Raw genomic sequence first — 18,742 nt, forward strand, 5'->3', positions numbered from 1 at the left:
ATTAAGGATGCCAAGGACGGAGAAACTGTGCCCGGATATGCTAATGCAGCAGGCGGCCCACATAAATGTAAATGTGCTCTGAAAGGCAAAAGCTTGCATCCTCACTATTTAAAAGAAGTGAATTTTGTACCAGTCAGTTAACAAAAAGGCATGGATTAGGGACATTTTTTCTGTTTGGTTTCACAAACGATTGTACCATCAGCTTGTGTTCACTGTTGGGATTGGCTCATTACTGCAAGCTTTTGTTATTCCTTAACAACTGTTCTGCTCCTCCAGCTGAAATTTTCATAAAAATAATGCTTATGGACTGGGGATTGGGTAACTCAGTGGTAGCACACCTGAGGCATGGATTTGATCCCCAGCACCTTCCTCAAAACACCAAAATAATGCTTATGTCATATTCTTTCCTGAAAATGTGACTTCCTTAATTCAAGAGACAATGATTCCATGTGAAATGTCCAGAATAGGCAAATCCATAAAGATAGAAAGTAGATTGGTAGTTGCCAGAGATGGAAGAGATCATGTGGGAAATGACTGCTAATAGGTACAGGATTTGTTTTCAAGGTGATGAAATACACTGGAATTAGATGGTTGTATAACTTTGTAAATAGAGTAAAACCTCTGAGATGTACATTTTAAAAGAGTGAATTTTATGTCACATATCTCATTCAAAAAAGTATGCTCAACAAAATATATTTTGATATGAACTTTGATGAGAATATTCTGTATTACTGGTATATATTAGGTTTCAACCCTTCAGAGACCAAGATTCGAACGCCTGATGGGAAAGTATGGCAAGAGGCCGAGTTTCAAAACATGAGTAGAGAACTGTACCGTGATTTAGCACTTCACTTTGCAGGTGAGAGCTGAGATTTTTTATGATTTGAGTATTTATCATGCATGCCATCTAATTTATAATATTTAAACATGAAATTGTCACCTAACTAAAGATTTTTTCTTTTCTAAGTGTTTTATATTTAATGTAGTAGTGGTTTGAGTTAAAAGACTCTCTCAGCCTCTAGGTTCTTCCGTGGGTTAAAATTAGCCTACATGACTAATGAGATAGGCTGTTTTTTAAACTGGGGGATTTTGGGAATTCAGACCACCTGATGTAGAGGAAGCATAGGAGAGTCTAGTTGACATTTACTTCTAGTACCCTTCTGACATCTTTGAAGTGGTCAGATTGTTGAAGTGGTCAGTAATTTGGCAGTCAGATGTGGAAAGAAAATAAGTATTATAGGGAGAGAGTAATGTTAGAGAATTAGAAATAGGAGACGCCTGTGGAAGCCTGGAAGAGGGAAATAGGAAGGTTATAGTAGTAATGTTGCTACTTGTTGAATACCTAGTATGACTGGCAAGATACTAAGTGCTTAATCTTGTGTATTTTTTACAGTTGAGGAAGTGGAAGCTCAGAGTAATTTTCCCAGGGTTGCATAAAGAATTGAAACCAAGATTCAAAACCAACTTTGTCTGATTCTAAATCCTGAGGAGTTTCTAGTAAGCCCTCATAGAGATTTCACTAATAAATTTTGTGGCATTGAGTGACCAGTCCAGTTTTCTTGCTTTTATTAATTAGAGCACTGCATTCAGAAAACAAATTTCTTGTGTGGAGAGATGAGTGAAGATTTTGGAATCAGCTTACAAGAGTTCAAATCCTGATTGTGCCACTTACTAGCTATTTCTGCCAACTATGTTACATAACTTTTCTTCGTTGGTTTTCTCATCTATAAAAAGAAACAATAACAATATATTTAATAGTACAGTATCAGGATAGACATATGGAATATGTCAAGACTCTTAAAAGATTTGCCTTTAATACTTCTCTCTCATTATGGTAGGTGGGTGATTTCTGTGTTCCTAGCTAAGAACAACCTATCTACCTGTATTTTAGATTGCATTTGTTCTTTCTATTTGTGATTATTACTTCCAGCCATGTGTGGTGGCACACACCTAATGAAATCCCAATGACTGAGGCTGAGGCAGGAGGATCACAGGTTGAATGCCAGCCTCAATAACTTAATGAGGCCCATAGCGACTTGGTGAGACTGTCTCAAACTAAAAAATAAGAAGGACTGGGGATGTGGCTCAGTGGTAACCACTCTAGAGTTCAGTCCCCAGTACCACCCCCTGCCCCCCCAAAAAATTCCACCCTATTTTTTTCTTTTCTTTTTATCATCAGCTTTCCCTTTCTTCCAGGTCATTCCTTTTGACATACTGTTTGTTTACATGTTATTATATCAGCCATCATAAAAGAACTTTTTTTTTTTTTTTTTTTTGCTACTCTTCAGTCACTGTCCTGTTTCTTCCTTCTATTAACAGTAAAACTGCAAAAAGTTGCCTTATACTCATTGTACCAATTTGTCTCCTACTTTTCTTAATCTTTTGTTTTAGGTATTTGCCATTATTTCTCTGTGGGCTACTGTTCTTAAGATCATCAGTGACTATCACATTGTTAAATGCAGTATTTAATATTCATCTGTCATCTTGAGCTCTTAGCATTCAACATGATTGATCAATTCTTCCATAATATTCACTTGATATCTGGGGTTTCATAAGTACCTGGTTTTATTCCTAAGTCTTACTGCTCCTTTTCCAGTTGTTTTTTTCCTAATCAACTCCCTGGTCATGCCAGTAACCATTGGCATGCCTTGGCCTCAGTCCTTGGTACTCATGCTTTTCTTCCTCCCTCCTTCATGCATGCTCTCATTCATATTTATCTACACATACCTATTAGGCAAGCTTAGCTAGTTTTTTCTTTTCTTTTTATCATCCAAGAGATTCTTTATTGCTAATGATTCCTAGATTTATGTCTCTAGCCCAAATCCCCCCTCTTAACTCAAGCTCTTATCCAGCTGGTAACTCCACATGTTCTCTTGGATGTATAAAAAAAGTTTCCTAAGCTTAATATATCCAAAGTAGAGCTTATTAACTAACTCAGTGGAGTTAAACTTGCTACTCTGGCAGTCATTTCACATCTATTAATACTGTTCTTCTAAGAGTTCAGACCCTAAATCTTGAGTCTTCCTTGATCCCCTTCTTATTTCTCTCACTTTATATTGTCCAAAATAAATGTGTGTGTGTGTAATATATGTAAAACATTTATAAAACACACATACATACACTCCTCAGTTCCTACCACTTAGATCAAGCAACCATCAGTTTCTTGGTCTCTTATCTTCCAACTGGTCTCTTTATTTCTCTCTTCTAATGAATCTGTTCTCATCCCAACTGCTAGAGTAAGCTTGTCAAGTTTTAATTTAAATCATGTCTCTCCTTTATTCAAAATCTTTCAAAAAATTCCCCCACTTTTGAGCAAAGCAGACATTCTTATAGTGACTTATAAAACCCTGTCTGATCTGGCTCTCAGTTATGTCTCTGACCATACTATTCTCTGCCCCCTCCCCTCTCTTTTATATTTTATTTTTTTTCATTTCAATTACACTGGCCTCCTTGCTTGTTCTTAGACACTAGGTTAAGAGCTTTTTACTCATACTTATTTTTTTTTCCTGCCTATGATGCAAGGCTGTCTATGTACTTTAAATTCCATTTATTCATATCTGAGGTTAATTTAAAAAATTTCTATGCATAGTCAGCCCCCAGATTGAAAAAAAACCTAAAGAATTAATGGATAATTTATATACAAAATACCCTGACAGTTTTCACTTACATAATCGTGAAAGGATCTGCTTTAAGAACATTATATTGAGTGGGTTGTAGTGGTACACATCTATAATCCTATGACTATAAAGCAAGAAGATCACAAGTTCAAAGCCAACATTGGCAACTTAACAAGACCCTATCTCAAAATAACAAATAAAAACAGCTAGGGATGTAGTTCAGTGATAGAGTCCCCCCTGGGTTCAAGACCATTACTGCAAAAAAAAAAAAAATTATACATACACACACACACACACGTATTTTATATTGACTGTTTTGTAAACTTTTTATGTTTCTACATTTTTAAATTAAATAGGAATTTGTGAAAGTGTTCACCTCTGAAATTCTGCACATGTGACCTTGACTTTTAATGTATTACTATTGTAACTTTTTTTTTTTTCCATTTGTGAAAATGAGGTTTCTGGAGAAGAAAAAAAATTAATAAAGAATTAGAACCTAACAGTGGAGTAGTGGTAGTCTTTAGATCTTTCTGTAAGAAAAGTTGACATTGATGGCTTGTGCATCACAGAAATAGCCTCAGTGAAGATTTCTTTTGTGCTACCTGAATCATATGCTTTATATTGTGTCTCCCCCAACTGGGGATACATGCCAAGAACTCCAGAGGATGCCTAGCACTGAAGATAGTACTGAATCTTACTTATACTTTTTCCCCCTATACATACCACTGATAAAGTTTAATTTATTAGTTAGGTCCAGTAAGAGATTAATAACAATTTATTGTAGATCTTAGTCACCTTAGCATATAATTTTTTCTTTATTAAGTTAACAAATTTCACTGTACTTTATAGCTTTTCGTAGGCATGGTGGCTCACTACTCTTGGGTATTGGGTCTATTAAGTAAAATAAGATTTGTAAATTGAACAGAAGCTCTATGATATCAAAAGAGTGAGAGTCAGTCTGATAACCAAGAGGAGCTACTGGGGTTGACTAAGGGGTAGGCAGGTAGCATATACAGTGTGGATATGCCGGCAAAGGGATAAACTGCTCTGGACTAGATAGCAAGAGAGTTCATGATGTTATTTAGAATGTTGTACAATTTAAGTCTTTTGAATTGTTTGTTTCCCTAAGTTTCCATTTGATATTTTTGGACTGTATTTGACCTTGGGTAACTGAAACTGCAGAAAGTGAAACCACAGATAAGGGGCAACTGCTGTAATGATTTTTCTTACTGGGAGGATGAAAAGGTGGGTGGGAATCATAATAATTGCTGTACATTTTTCTACATTTCAGATGATATCTCTATAAAAGAGAAACCTGTTGACAAAAGTAAAGAGAAGAAAGGGGTCAAGCCAGTACGAAAAGTTCAAAAGGTAACACAGTTATCAAGTCCAGAATGCAAAACAGGTTAGTCTTTCAGTATTGTATCCATCCTGAGGTTATATATACTGATCTTGAGTCTATATGGCTATAAATACTGGTTACCAAATATTCTCAGAGTTGGCATATAGAAAAATTCAGTACTTTGTATCATCTTTGTGTGTGTTTGTGTGTGTGTCTGTGTGGTCACTTTCAGTTTGGAGATATTCTGAATTGATCCATTAATTCATTATTCAAATGTTTTTGAGCAGTTGGTTTTTTTTTTTTTTACCTTTATTCCATTCATTTATTTTTATGTTTATGTGGTGCTGAGGATTGAACCCAGGGCCCCGTGCCAGGCAAGTGCTCTACCGCTGAGCCACAACCCCCCCCCCCTTATTCTTTGTGAAGCACTGTGCTAAGCTTAGGTAACACAGTGATACACTAGGTGCACATAGTTTCAACCTTCATGGAGGAGGTATGTAGTTTCAAGGGAGTATAAATTAATGCTATGATAAAAAATAACAAGTTTTATGGACACAGTATCAGAAAGATGGGACACTGCTTTTTTTTTTTTTTTTTTTTAAGATTTTTTTAGTTGTCAACAGGCCTTTATTTATTTATATGTAGTGCTGAGGATCGAACCCAGTGCCTCACACATGCCAGGCAAATGAGCTACCACTGAGCCTCAGCCTCAGCCCGGGGTACTGCTTTTTGATCAGACTGTTTTTTTTTTTTTTTTAAGTTGTAGTTGATACAGTATCTTTATTTATTTATTTTTATGCGGTGTTGAGGATCTAACCTAGTACCTCACACGTGCATAGACTAATCAATATAATGGCAAATAAATTAATGCTATGCTAAATAAATTTGCAACATTTATTAATTTAATATGTCTTAACAGAGTGACACTAGTTTTATGCAAATACAATGAAATTTTACAAGAACATGAATGATCTCGGTGTTAACTAATTCTTAAAATTAAAAAAAACTTTTCATGTAATATTATATAATACTGTTCTTAGGGGTTTAGTTTGAAATGAAATGAAGCACCAGGAGCACTATAACTTGCAGCACTAATTTGGAGTTTATTTTTCCACTTTTGTTGTAGGCTAATTCCCATGTATACACTGTAGCATGACTTAGACACAGAATCATTAAATATGCTAAAGCTATATTAGTACTTTGCCAATGAAAGTCTTTTTCTTCCACTTATTGAATGAGACTGTTTCAGAAAGCCAGAATTTATAGATAACCACCCAGCATATTCAGAAGCCAGCATTTATAAATAACTACACAATGTATTCATGTTTATTTGCTTTTGATTCAGAAATTCAAACTGAAATTGAGAAGAAGTCTGTTTTCTCATTTTTCTTAAAATTACAAAGTTCCTTAAAAATAGATTGAGCAGTAGACTTAAAACTGTTTAAATATTTTAGAGAGTATATAAAATTAATATCAGGATAGAAAATATTTCTCAAGTAAATAGCACACATTATTCACCTTTTTGTGATTGATGTTTTCCTCAAGACTATACTTCCAATTAAACTTTTAAATTAAAATCCTTTTACACGAAAACCTAAATGAATGTCTTTGACTTTTTTTTTTGATACCAGGGATTGAATCCCAGGGTTGCTTAACCACTGAGCTATGTCAACCTTTTATTTTTTTATTTTGAGACAGGGTCCAGCAGGCCCTAAGTTGTTTAGGGCCTTGCTAAGTTGCTGAGGCTGGCTTTGAACTTGGGAGCCTCATGCCTTAGTCTCCTGAGCATCTAGGATTATAGGCTTGTGCCACTATGCCTAGAATTGTAGGCTATCAATATAAAAATTTTCTTTGTAATTTAAAAAAAATATTTATTTTTTAGTTGTAGTTGGACACAATACCTTTATTTCACTTATTTATTTTTTTATGTGGTGCTGAGGATTGAACCCAGGGTCTCGCACATGGGAGGCGAACGCTGTACCGCTGAGCCACAATTCTCAGCCCTTCTTTGTAATTTGATTAGTTTTAAAGTGCTACTTCATCATTTTCATTATTCCGTTTCTCATATTATTCTACATAAACACATATTTCATGTTTATTTTTTATAGTTTCTATTTTATAAACAGTCTCAAGTCATTTGTTGCTATTAAGGATATTGTCTATTTTGGGATGATAGTCTATTTTTAATTTTCTGAAACTAGTAGAACTTGTTTTCCTCCTAGTAAATAGCTGTATTTGTTGAAATATACTCTTATTTTTGTGAGCCGTTATAATGAGGGCAGTTTAAAGTGTTGATATTTGTATTGAGAGTGTTGTTAAGAAAATAATGGTGTGTATTAATGGTATACACCTATAAAATATAATGTGAAAGACCTAGAAATGCCATCCCTTTCAAAGATGATCACTGTTAATTGTTTTATTTCTCCTCATAATTTTTTCCTATGCTTAGATTAAGTCATTCATTTGTTCAGCAAACATGTTTTTTATCATTTTCTATGCACCAAGCCAAACACTTATTATCATTAAAGGCGTTTTTGTTCTTTGCAAAATGACATTGTTGAGTTCAATGCCTTAGTATTTGAGGCTTTAGGAATAATTTGATTTGGTACATACGATTGAAAACATTTTATACTTATTTGACATTCCTAGGTAAATAAAGAGATGGACAAATTGTTAACCAATTTTGGTGCCTTAGAGTTAAAAACACAGTTATTTTGTAAAACTTTGGGCCTGAACAGAAGATAAACAAGATTAATTAGAAAACCTGCATGGTTGCATAGGTATACTACTTAGAGCTAACACTTGAGTTTTAAATTTAATGTTATATATACACCTATATATTTTAGGTAATAGTCGTGTGATAAGTACATCTTCTTGGCGAGATGGACAAAAATTAGTAAAGAAAATTCTGGGACCTGTGCCCAGAATAGAGCAGAAAGAGCCAAGAACAGCATCCAGTGACAGAAATGGAAGAGAAAGAACTACTAAATCTGGTGAGTGGCTGTAATTAAAATTGTTGAAAAAATAATTAAAAATGGCTTGCTTGCATTAGTACTTGAAAAGGTTAATGTACTTGAGAATGTTGTGGGACTTTATAATTGTGAATGAAATGCAAAGCAAAAATGTTCTACTGGGTCTGGGCTCTTAGCACGTGCCTATAATCTCAGCAGCTCAGGAGGCTGAGAAAGGAGGATACTAGGTTCAAAGCCAGTCTCAGCAACTGTGAGGTGCTAATCAACTTAGTGAGACTGTGTCTCTAAACAAAATACAAAATAGGGCTGGGGATGTGGCTCAGTGGTCGAGTGCCCCGCCTCCCACCTGAAAAGAAAAAAAGTTCTACTGGGCTTATCTGAATAATCTCTGCTCATAGGTGTTCTGGCCATCTGTACAAAGAATTCTGTGTTTGTTATATTCATTATAATTAGCTGTCATGAATATCAAAGCAGTGTTTTATTCAAATCATATCACACTTCTAGGGTCCTTAAGAGAATCAAATCCAGCCTGTCTTTTCCAATGTGTATAAACAAACATTTACAAAGTTGGGTTTTTTTGTTTGTTTTTTTATTTTTATTTTTTTTTTTTTGATACTAGGGATTGAACTTGGGGTACTTGACCACTGAGCCAAATCCCCAGCCCTATTTTTTGTATTTTATTTAGAGACAGGGTCTCACTGAGTTTTTTAGTACCTCACCATTGCTTGTTTTTTAAATATAGTTTAGGAAACTGGCTCTGAAAGAAAATTCATTTTTCTCAGGGTTATATAGTTGGTGGCATATTTTGGATATAAGTACCAGATCTTTTACATTTGGCCCTCGATTCTATTACTTTTCACTTAAAAAAATATTTAGTTTTAGATGGACACAATATCTTTATTTTATTTTTATGTGGTGCTGAGGATCGAACCCAGCACCTCATGTATGATAGACGAGCATTCCACCACTGAACCACAACCCCAGCCCTACTTTTCACTTTTTGAAGTATCTTAAATGATATTTGAAATGAATAATGCTAATTTTGATAAATAAAAGATAAAGGCCAGATTTCTTTTACAGTAGCAAAATTTACCTTAATTGAGTTTCTGCAGGATTTAGTAAAAAATGACATCACAGCTACAATTTGGTATATAGAAGTCAATATGCATTGTATTTTTTCCTCTTCGCTTTCATCTATGTTGCCAATAAATTCTCAATCTAAAATTAAGCCATAACTGGGTGTGATGGCAAACAACTGTAATACCAACTATTTGGGAGCTTGAAGTGGGAGGATTGAGAGTTTGAGACTAGTTTAGGCAACCTAGTGAAACCTCCATCTCAAAAACAAAAGTTTGTTTTACAGAGATTACTAAAATGTGAATATGATATATATGAGGCCAGTTTTAATATTTTCTGCACCAAGAAGAATGTAAATTAAACTTTCAGAAATTCTCTGATAAACTTATCTACATATGGTCCCATTTCATGTAATTATGAAAGGGGTCGGTGTTGTAGGATTTTCAATAAAATCAGTATTTTTGGTGCCTTTATTATTGGATTTGGTATATGATCTTTGCAAAGCTGTAAAAAACTATTATTCTTTAAAAGATTCTTAAAATATTTTCAATTTCCTTGGTTCTAATTAGGATACTTTATACTAAAAATATAATTGATGTTTGTTGTTTTTGTGATGCTAGGGATCAAGCCCAGAGCCTATAGGCAAGTGCTCTAATACTAAACTACAACTCCAGCTCAGATTATTGATTTTTAAATAACTTTTTAAAGCAGAGAAGTAATCATATTAAATATGCATGTAAGAAAGAAATAGTAATGTTTAATGTTCACATTAACTGTAAGATCTGTTCTTTTTCTAGAAATATTTAAAAGGCATTAAAAAAGAAAAAGACCCAAGGAAGTATAGTTTTTCTGAAGATTGAAATTCTTTTACTATTAAAAAGGGAAGGTTTTATTTTCTTTTATAATGTTTTTTTTTCTTTCTTTCTTTTTTATTTATTTATTTATTTTTTTTGGTGTGTGTGTGTGTAGTTATAGATGGGCAGCATGCCTTTATTTTATTTGCTTATTTTTGTATCCAGTGCTAAGGATCGAATCCAGTGTCTCACACATACTAAGCAAGTGCTCTACTACTGAGCCACAACCCCAGACCTTTTATAATGTTCTTTAGAAGACTATAGGATATTTTGAACTTGAGATAAAGTTAAATTCCTTAATTTTCTTCTTAGCACAATGAATCTTAGGAATGAATATAGAATTTAACAGTTCATATGTTGTAGGGGGTCATATCGGAAGAGCAGAATCTGATCCCAGGTTGGATGCTTCGCATAGACCTCTTCCACGAAGCTCAGAACGTTCAAGAAGTAGAGCTCGGTCTGAAAATAATATAAAGAAGTTAGCTCCGTCTCTTCCAGAAAATAAACAGGAGGAAAGTACTGCCTTAAATAAGGACTTTTTACCTGTTGAAATCCGTGGCATTCTTGATGACTTACAGCTAGATTCTACAGCTCAGACCTCTAGGCCAGAAACTGGAGAGTTACAGAATCAGAAGGCATCAGCATCTGTCCAGGTTCCTCGGAGTCATAGCCCAGTGAAAAGAAAACCTGACAAAATAACAGCCAACGAAGAGCCCCCTGTTATTTCCAAAAAGCGCCATTATGACACTGATGAGGTACGACAGTACATTGTTAAACAGCAGGAAGAAAGGAAGAGGAAGCAAAACGAAGAGAAGAAGGCTCAAAAGGAGGCTACTGAACAGAAGAATAAACGATTACAGGAACTCTACCGGAAACAGAAAGAAGCTTTTACTAAAGCAAAAAATGTGCCTCCTGATCCATCAGCAGCTAGAAGGCTACAGGAAACTTACTCCAAATTGCTACTAGAAAAGACCTTGCTGGAAGAGCCAGCTCATCAACATGTTACACAGGAAACTCAGGTAATAGTAGTAAGAAATACAAAAAGGAGTAAGTCGTGCTTAGGAAAAGCTTATTTGCCATATTGTACTATTCAAAAATTATTCACCATTACTAGTATTCAGACATATGCTTAGATAATATTTAAAATAGTCATGACCTTTCATGAAATTTATTCCATATGAAGAGTAATGAAAAATATGGTAGAAAATAATAGTTGAATTAAGAGTTTCCAATATTGATTTCAAAGTCAATCAACATTGATTCCTCTTGTCTTTGCTGTTATTTTCCTGCCTAGTTTTCATTGTAGTACCAAACAAATACTCAGTACATAGATTATGTTAGGACATACTTAGTTTTGTAATCTGTGCTGAAATTACAGACTATTCTAGTTTAGTGTGCTAATAAGGAATAATAAGTATGCACTATGTACCTCATACTTTTTGAAAGGCTTTACTTATAGGCTTAAACTCAGTAAATTCTCACAACCATAAGAAGGGTAGGTACTACCTTATTTCTATTTATCAGGTGAAAAAACTGAGATTTATAAAGGATATTACTTCTTTCTAACACTAGACAGCTAGGATTAGGTGTTCTTGTTGGATTTTAAACGTTTTGTTGTTAATCATAATGGTTATTTTAAAGGCAAACTAAATGTGAATTATTTTTGAGGAAGAAAAACACTCTGTTTATCTTATGAGCTCTCTGAATAATTCCTTGTGATAGAAGTCAGAACTTAGATAAATGTGATATCGTTTTATTTTTTTCTAGGTCAGACCAGGGTATCAGCCATCTGGAGAATCTGACAAAGAAAATAAAGTACAGGAACGTCCCCCAAGTGCATCTTCCAGTAGTGACATGTCTCTATCAGAACCCCCACAGCCCCTTGCAAGGTAAAAAGAGGAGGATAAAATTTCATTTTATGGAGTTTAGTGTAGGTGGTCTGTGTTCAATGAACTTTGCTGACTGACCTTTATGAGGAAGAGAACATAGAGAGATTTCTTTCTTTCTTTCTTTTATTTTTTATCTGTAGTTGGACACTACAGATAAAAAATAATTTATTTATTTATATGTAGTGCTGAGGATCGAACTGAGGGCCTCACACGTACTAAGCGAGTGCTCTACTGCTAAGCCACAACCCAAGCCCCATAGAGAGGTTTATTTCTAATAATATCTTCTAAGCATGCTGTATAGCTGTACTTACTTTATGCCCTATTCTTAGTTATTCAAATTTTGCCTGTTCTTCAATCCAGTATTAATGTTGATTCTTCCTGCAGTTGGAAGCACTCTTCCCTTCTCTGAACCAAACAAACAATAAAAATCTGCTGGATAAATCACAGTGAAAGGTTACATGGATATAAATTATACTTAGTAATGAGATCTATTTTGGGAAGAGAAAGGTTTTTGAAATTCTTTGAGATTGCAAAATAGAAATCAAATCACTTTCCAATTTGGGGTTAGTACATGGTCGTCTTTCTCCTCACCCTAGAGAAGAATAATACTGATAAAATACCTAACATTGTTTCTTAGCTTTTAGGCACTGATCTAAGTACTTTGTGTATACTATTTAATCCTTATAATTCCTTGTGTTAGGCACTGTTGTTCCTATTTTACAGAAGAGATAATTTAGGCTACTATGGTTGAATTAACTTTCTCCAAGTTGTTAAAACAGTAGTGGTGGAGATAGATTTGAACCTAGGCAATCTGACTCCAGAAGCCTGTGCTTTTAACTACTCTCCATACTGCCTCCTAATAAGTGAAATGATTGAGATGATTTGTTGTAGGTTTAAACATTTTTTAAAATGTAAATACAGTTGGGTGGTGATCCTCTTCAGTTTTCAGATATACATATCTTCAATTTTTGCCTTTTTCTAAGTTTCATTCTCTAATTCTAAACAGGTTAAGTCTATTGTACATATTTATGAGGTACTCTGTGTTGTTTCAATACATGTTTACATTATGCCTCTTGTTTCTTTTTTCTTTTAATACCAGACTTCTTCAACCTGTAGTGTCTTAACCTATTGCCTCCACTTCTGCACTATCCATTTCTGAGCTTCTTCATTCCTATTAATTGCTTAAATTTATCTTCATGGTTAAAATGAATTTATTATATACTTAAAATTATGTCATTTATTTTCATTGCTCTTTATGTGCCATCATTTTTGTTTGCTAATTTGCTGCTACCAGGTTATATACCTGAGATTGAACACCTGGAAGAACCAGTTCAAAAGTTACTTTCCTTGTCTAGCAGAACTACTTGCTCCCTTATCTTTATCTTACTGAACTTTGTCTTTATCTTAGTACTTACGACATCTGTAATTTTAGCTGTTCATTTATTAGTCTGTCATCCTTGTTATGTCTTGAGATCCCAGAATAAGGCTTAATTATTATTATATTTTTTTTAGATATTTATTTCATTACTTATTATATGTGGTGCTTAGGATTGAACCCAGAACTTTGTGCATTCTAGGCCAGCACTCCACAAACGCAGCCACCTCTCCAGCCAGGATTAATTCTTAACTTGATTAAATATATTCATTTTTGTTTTCCTTTTTTCCTCCACAATCAATATATCACCATAAAACTGGCATTAGTGAAATTATTAGTGTCTAAGCTAAGTTATTAGTGTCTAAGCTAAGCTGCTAACAACAGGAATGCAAAGGCAGTTATAATACAAAAGACATCAATGAATAAAAATTTTAATTTTAAACTCTTGGATTTTTATTCATTGATGTCTTCTGTATTATAACTGCCTTTGTATTCCTGTTGTTAGTAGCTTAGCTTAGACACTAATAACTTCACATTTTGCATTTATAATACTTTATATATGATAGCATAAAATCTGTGCTATAATATTCCTTCATTCAGTTCTTATTGACAGTCCTTGAGTATACAAGACTGCTGTAACTTCCCACCAGAACCTGCTTGACATGATTTCCAGTTCCTTTATCACCTTGATTGATATCACCTTTATCACCTTGGTTACCCTCTTCCAGATGTTTTTTAGTCCAACTGTGGAAGTGTACATTTCTCCAAATTAGTTTAGTCTAAATTTTCAGCCTTTACAAATAACTTTGAATAGTGGTTTGATCATTTGTTGAGGAGGCCATGCTTCCAGGCTTTCTGTCTTCTGCAAATTTGATAAGTATGTCTTAATATCATCATTCAAAAGTAAACTACAAGACTCTTAAACAAAATCTTCTTAATAGTTGACATTCATCTTTAATTTCTCTATAGTATCCCTTAATATACAGGGAGCATGTATAGCCTGGAAACATAGGTGGATGTATATTATGTTGGTTAGGGTATCTTTATTCTGTTTCTGGACTTTATGGACACCTGACCCTATATTGTTTATTTATTATTGGAACTCACAGTTTTTCATTTAGTTCCTTGATGTTCATTAATTTTTTAGAAGTTGGTTGTAATCATCTCATTTTTTTTGTAAGCACAATGTTAAACATCAGTAGTCAGCTTTTAGTAAATGTTTATTGATTGGAATAATCTATATAATGTCTACATTAATATTTAGCACTCTTAAAAATTTCTCTTTTGTATAACATTTTCAAAGGATAAGATAGAGCCAGGGATGTAAAGAAATTTATTTTCAAGATTATAATGCCTTCTCTTTAATTAATAGTTTTTAAAAAGTGGTATCTTAGTTGAAAAATACAACTAAGATTGCAAAACAATATGGATGGTGAAATTTCATTTTTTGTGTGTGCAAATAATACCAGCCAAAACACAACATGCACATAGAAAAATGTTTAGAAAGATATAAATCTAAATGAACTATTTATAGTGATTCTTTGTTTAGTTAGCTGTGAGTGATCTTTAACTTTTTTGTACTTTCTACCTTTTTTTTCCCCCAGTATGCCCTACTCTTATAATCAGAAAAAACCCCAAAACTTCTTTTAAAATGGTGGTTTGGACTGGGGGTGTAGCTGTATAATAGAGGGCTTGCCTAGCATGCATAAAGCCATGGGTTTGATCCCCAGCACTGCAACAACAACAAAAAGGTAGTTTAGTTATTAGTTGCTATGTTAACTAACATATTGTGACTTTAATTTCCAGAAGAGACTTGATAGAACCTACATGGATGCAGCCTGACAGATTGAGCCCACGGATTCATAATTCCCAACCACAACCTCTTGTTGGAACAGCTGGAAATTTACTTTCCCATCTCTTAAATCTAGAACATGTAGGAATTTTGCATAAGGATTTTGAGTCTATTTTACCAGCCAGGAAGAATCATAACATGACTTCAGGACCATTAAGTTTTACACCTCAACCATATCTGACCTCACCAGCTGCTCATCCAGATGCCTTGTTAAAACCTAGTGCCAGCCAGTATAAAAGTAAACTGGATCGTATTGAAGCTTTGAAAGCAACAGCTGCTTCTTTGTCTAGCAGGATTGAAAGTGAAGCCAAGAAATTGGCTGGGGCCAACATTAACTATGGGTCAGTGTGGAACACTGAGTATGAAGTGCAGCAAGCACCTCAAGAAGACGGACCTTGGACAAAGGCTCAAAGTCCACCTGTGAAAGAGGATACCGAAGATGTTTTTTCTGCCCGAATTCAAAAGATGCTGGGAACCTGTGTATCTCATACAACTTTTGATGATGATCTTCCTGGTGTAGGCAACCTTAGTGAATTTAAAAAACTTCCTGAGATGATACGACCTCAGAGTGCCATATCAAGCTTCAGAATAAGATCCGCTGATCCCAAACCAGGAGGGCTGCTGGCACAGTTGTGTAAGAGGCAGACTGACTCTCCTATCTCTGATCTGCAAACCTGTTCTCAAGAAAAAGCCAAAATGTCTCTTTGTTCCAGCACAGACTCAGTCAGTGAAGGGCCTCTTCTTAGTGAGGGTAGTTTTTCTGAAGAGGAGGGAGCCCGGGATGGACGGCCCATTTTAAAGGTGGCAGAAATCTTAAAAGAAAAGGAATTTTGTGCTGGAGAAAGAAATACTTATGAACCCATCAAAGAGTTTCAGAAGGAAGCTGAGAAATTCTTGCCACTTTTGGGGCACATAGGTAATACACAAAGCAAAGGACCATGGGAAGAATTAGCAAAGGGAAGTCCACATAGTGTCATTAATATTTTTACCAAATCATATCAGTTATATGGAAAAGGTGAGAAAAATACGAAGGACTTGTACTATCTTTGTGTTTTTTAAATTATTTCATAATTTTTATGAAAGTACACATTCTTTATTGTTTATTACATTATTACATTGTTTATTATAAGGATAATGGAGATTTATAATCCATCTTATTGTCTGTTAAATTATCTGCAAACTTCAACTAGAATATTTAATATTTAATATTTAAACTAGAATACTTGACATTTAATACACTAGAATATTTAATATTCTGTTTTTTAATTGTCACAAAACTATCTGATATTTGTGGAAATTTTGATCTAGTTTAGAGAAATTCATAGATGATGGTCAAGACTTGGCATATATTCAAGTATATACTTGGTTTTCTGTGGTCATATTTACATACTTGAATAAAAATGTTTTCTATATATGGTAACTTGTGAATCCTTGGAATATAGTGGTCAAGAGTTCAGAGGGGCAATGTGGTAACATTTCTTAGATGGAAACAACTTTATTACTGTTTATCAAAATGAATTTTAATAGTCAGATTTTGAATAGTAATCTGGCTATATATTTGCACTCTCAAACGTTGATTCCATTATGCTAATTTATTATGTATGTTTGAAAATTTTCTTAATAAAAATGTAATTATTAGGTAAAAAAAATTAAATGGAAAAGAAGCTTTAGTAAAAGCAAACTAAACTGTCCCTAAATCCATATTATTAATCTCTATGTCATGGAATACTTTGCTTAGAATTTTTTAATTTTGATTTTTATGCATCAATTATTACTTTTGACAGGGTTTGAAGACAAATTAGATAGAGGAACATCAGCATCTCGGCCTTTGAATATCACTACAACCCCTCTAAGCAGTGTTTCTTATGAAGATGATTTTGTTTCCTCTCCAGGGAGTGGGACTTTGACAGAAAAAAAATCATCTCTTGAGCCTAAGTATGACAATATCAAATAAAGTCTGAAGGGTGAAAAAAATATACAAATGAGAACTTTGATCTGAATATTGGTCAAATTTCGCTTTTTGAAATATAAATGTAGAATCTATGTAGTATAGTGGAATTTTGTGTACTCCATATCTGTATTCAGACTGCCTGGGTTTAAATCTTGACTCTCTGGATTATTAGTTGCTTGTATTTATTTGATCATATTACTTAATATTTCTATTTCTCAAATTCCTTCTCTTTAAAATAGAAAATAATAGTACCTGCCTGCCTCTCAGAGTTGTTATGAGGATTCAGTGAAATACAAAGTATTTAAAACAGGGCCTGATGTATAGTAAACGAGGTTTAGGTCATCAAATCAATCTGAATCCTCAGTAGAGGATAGTACTGAGAAACTGTATTATGGTATACTAATAGAAGAAGCTTAAGAAATGGTTTTCTATGGTAGAATTGAGGGAGATCATATAGATACTTCATGATCTGTATGTAAGAGAAATTTTTTTAAAACCTGGAATAATATATAAAATTTTGTAAAGCTTTGGAAAAGTTTGAACTGATTATAATATCTGGTAATTATCGAGCTCTTAATGCCCAAGATAATGGGAGAATTGAGGACATTAACTTTGTTAACTCATTTTTATAATAGCCTGATATAGTAAGTATTATTGTTAGTTTCCCTATTTTAGAGAGGAATCTGAAGTACAGAGATTAAATAACTGTATGTGAATGAGACTTTGCTGGAAAGAATTTTCTCCTTAATTTTGTTATCATGTAAATTAAAAGTCTATCAATAAGTAAGAATAAATAAATAAAAGATTAATTTTTTTAAAAAATATTTATTTACTTTTTTTAGGTGTAAATGGACACAACACAATGCCTTTATTTTTACGTGGTGCTGAGGATCGAACTTGGGTCCCGCCGTGCTAGGCAAGCGCTCTACCACTGAGCTACAATCCCAGCCCCAAAAGATTAATTTTTTAAATAAAAACTTTTAAAGGACTGTGACATTTAATGTTACCAATTGACATGATTTGATGTATTTTATTTCCAAGTTAAAATAGAACACATTAAATTATTCTCTTATCAGATTATCGGAGGGCAAGTAGTTATGACTTATAAAATTGTACATTTTGACTTCAGTAAACTCATCTCAGATTTTTCTCAAATTGAACCATAGGGAGCAATCTGGCTTAGGATAATAATGAAAAAAAAAAAAAAGTGAAGTGGAAGCCATTTTTTATTGTAGTTTAATTCTAGTGATTAAGTAGAGTTTTGAATATCTTCAGTTTTTCTTTTCTTTTTCATTTTTTTTGATGATTATAAAAAGTTTTCTTAACAAACAGTACATAACCTTATTTTTACATCATAATAAAACACATCTTTTGGAGAGTGGACATGGATTTCTCTGCTTAACAGCCATTTTTTTTTTAATACTTATTTCCAGGCTTCTAACAGGATGATCCTATTTCCTTGTATTACAAAAAATTCTAGTATTGTTGTATTGCTCACTAGTTTCCATTTCTGCACATTCATCTATCACAAGATTGATAAAGGGATCAAATTCCCACAATATTCCTTGGACATGTCTGCCACCATTTAATTTCAAAATAACTTTCTTCATACTTTTTTTTAACTTAAGAGGGTGAGTGTGGGCCAGGGTTGTGGCTCAGTGGTAGAGCGCTCTCCTAGCGTGAGGCCTAGGTTCGATCCCCAGCACCACATAAAAGTAAACAAATAAAATAAAGGTATTGTGTCCATCTACAACTAAAAAAATATTAAAAAAATAAAAAGAGGGTGAGATTTCCTCATAGGTGTCTATTCCAT

General features: G+C 33.8%; 1 protein-coding gene across 14 annotated transcripts in view; it reads left to right on the top strand.

Annotated features, from left to right (window-relative positions):
• Window positions 1–18,742, top strand: part of Cep350 (centrosomal protein 350) — a 157,556-nt gene that overhangs the window by 43,038 nt on the left and 95,776 nt on the right. For 13 of the 14 annotated variants that reach the window (XM_021722607.3, XM_078022411.1, XM_078022412.1 and 10 more), the window contains 7 exons: window positions 746–859; window positions 4,909–5,022; window positions 7,806–7,952; window positions 10,226–10,881; window positions 11,630–11,751; window positions 14,933–15,993; window positions 16,763–16,913. In XM_021722607.3, coding sequence (XP_021578282.2) covers window positions 746–859; window positions 4,909–5,022; window positions 7,806–7,952; window positions 10,226–10,881; window positions 11,630–11,751; window positions 14,933–15,993; window positions 16,763–16,913 — 2,365 coding nt within the window. The remainder of the gene's footprint in view (window positions 1–745; window positions 860–4,908; window positions 5,023–7,805; window positions 7,953–10,225; window positions 10,882–11,629; window positions 11,752–14,932; window positions 15,994–16,762; window positions 16,914–18,742) is intronic. The other variant, XM_078022413.1, reaches the window with a different exon arrangement.

Source organism: Ictidomys tridecemlineatus, chromosome 10 (assembly GCF_052094955.1).
Source record: "Ictidomys tridecemlineatus isolate mIctTri1 chromosome 10, mIctTri1.hap1, whole genome shotgun sequence".
Lineage (NCBI taxonomy): Eukaryota > Metazoa > Chordata > Mammalia > Rodentia > Sciuridae > Ictidomys > Ictidomys tridecemlineatus.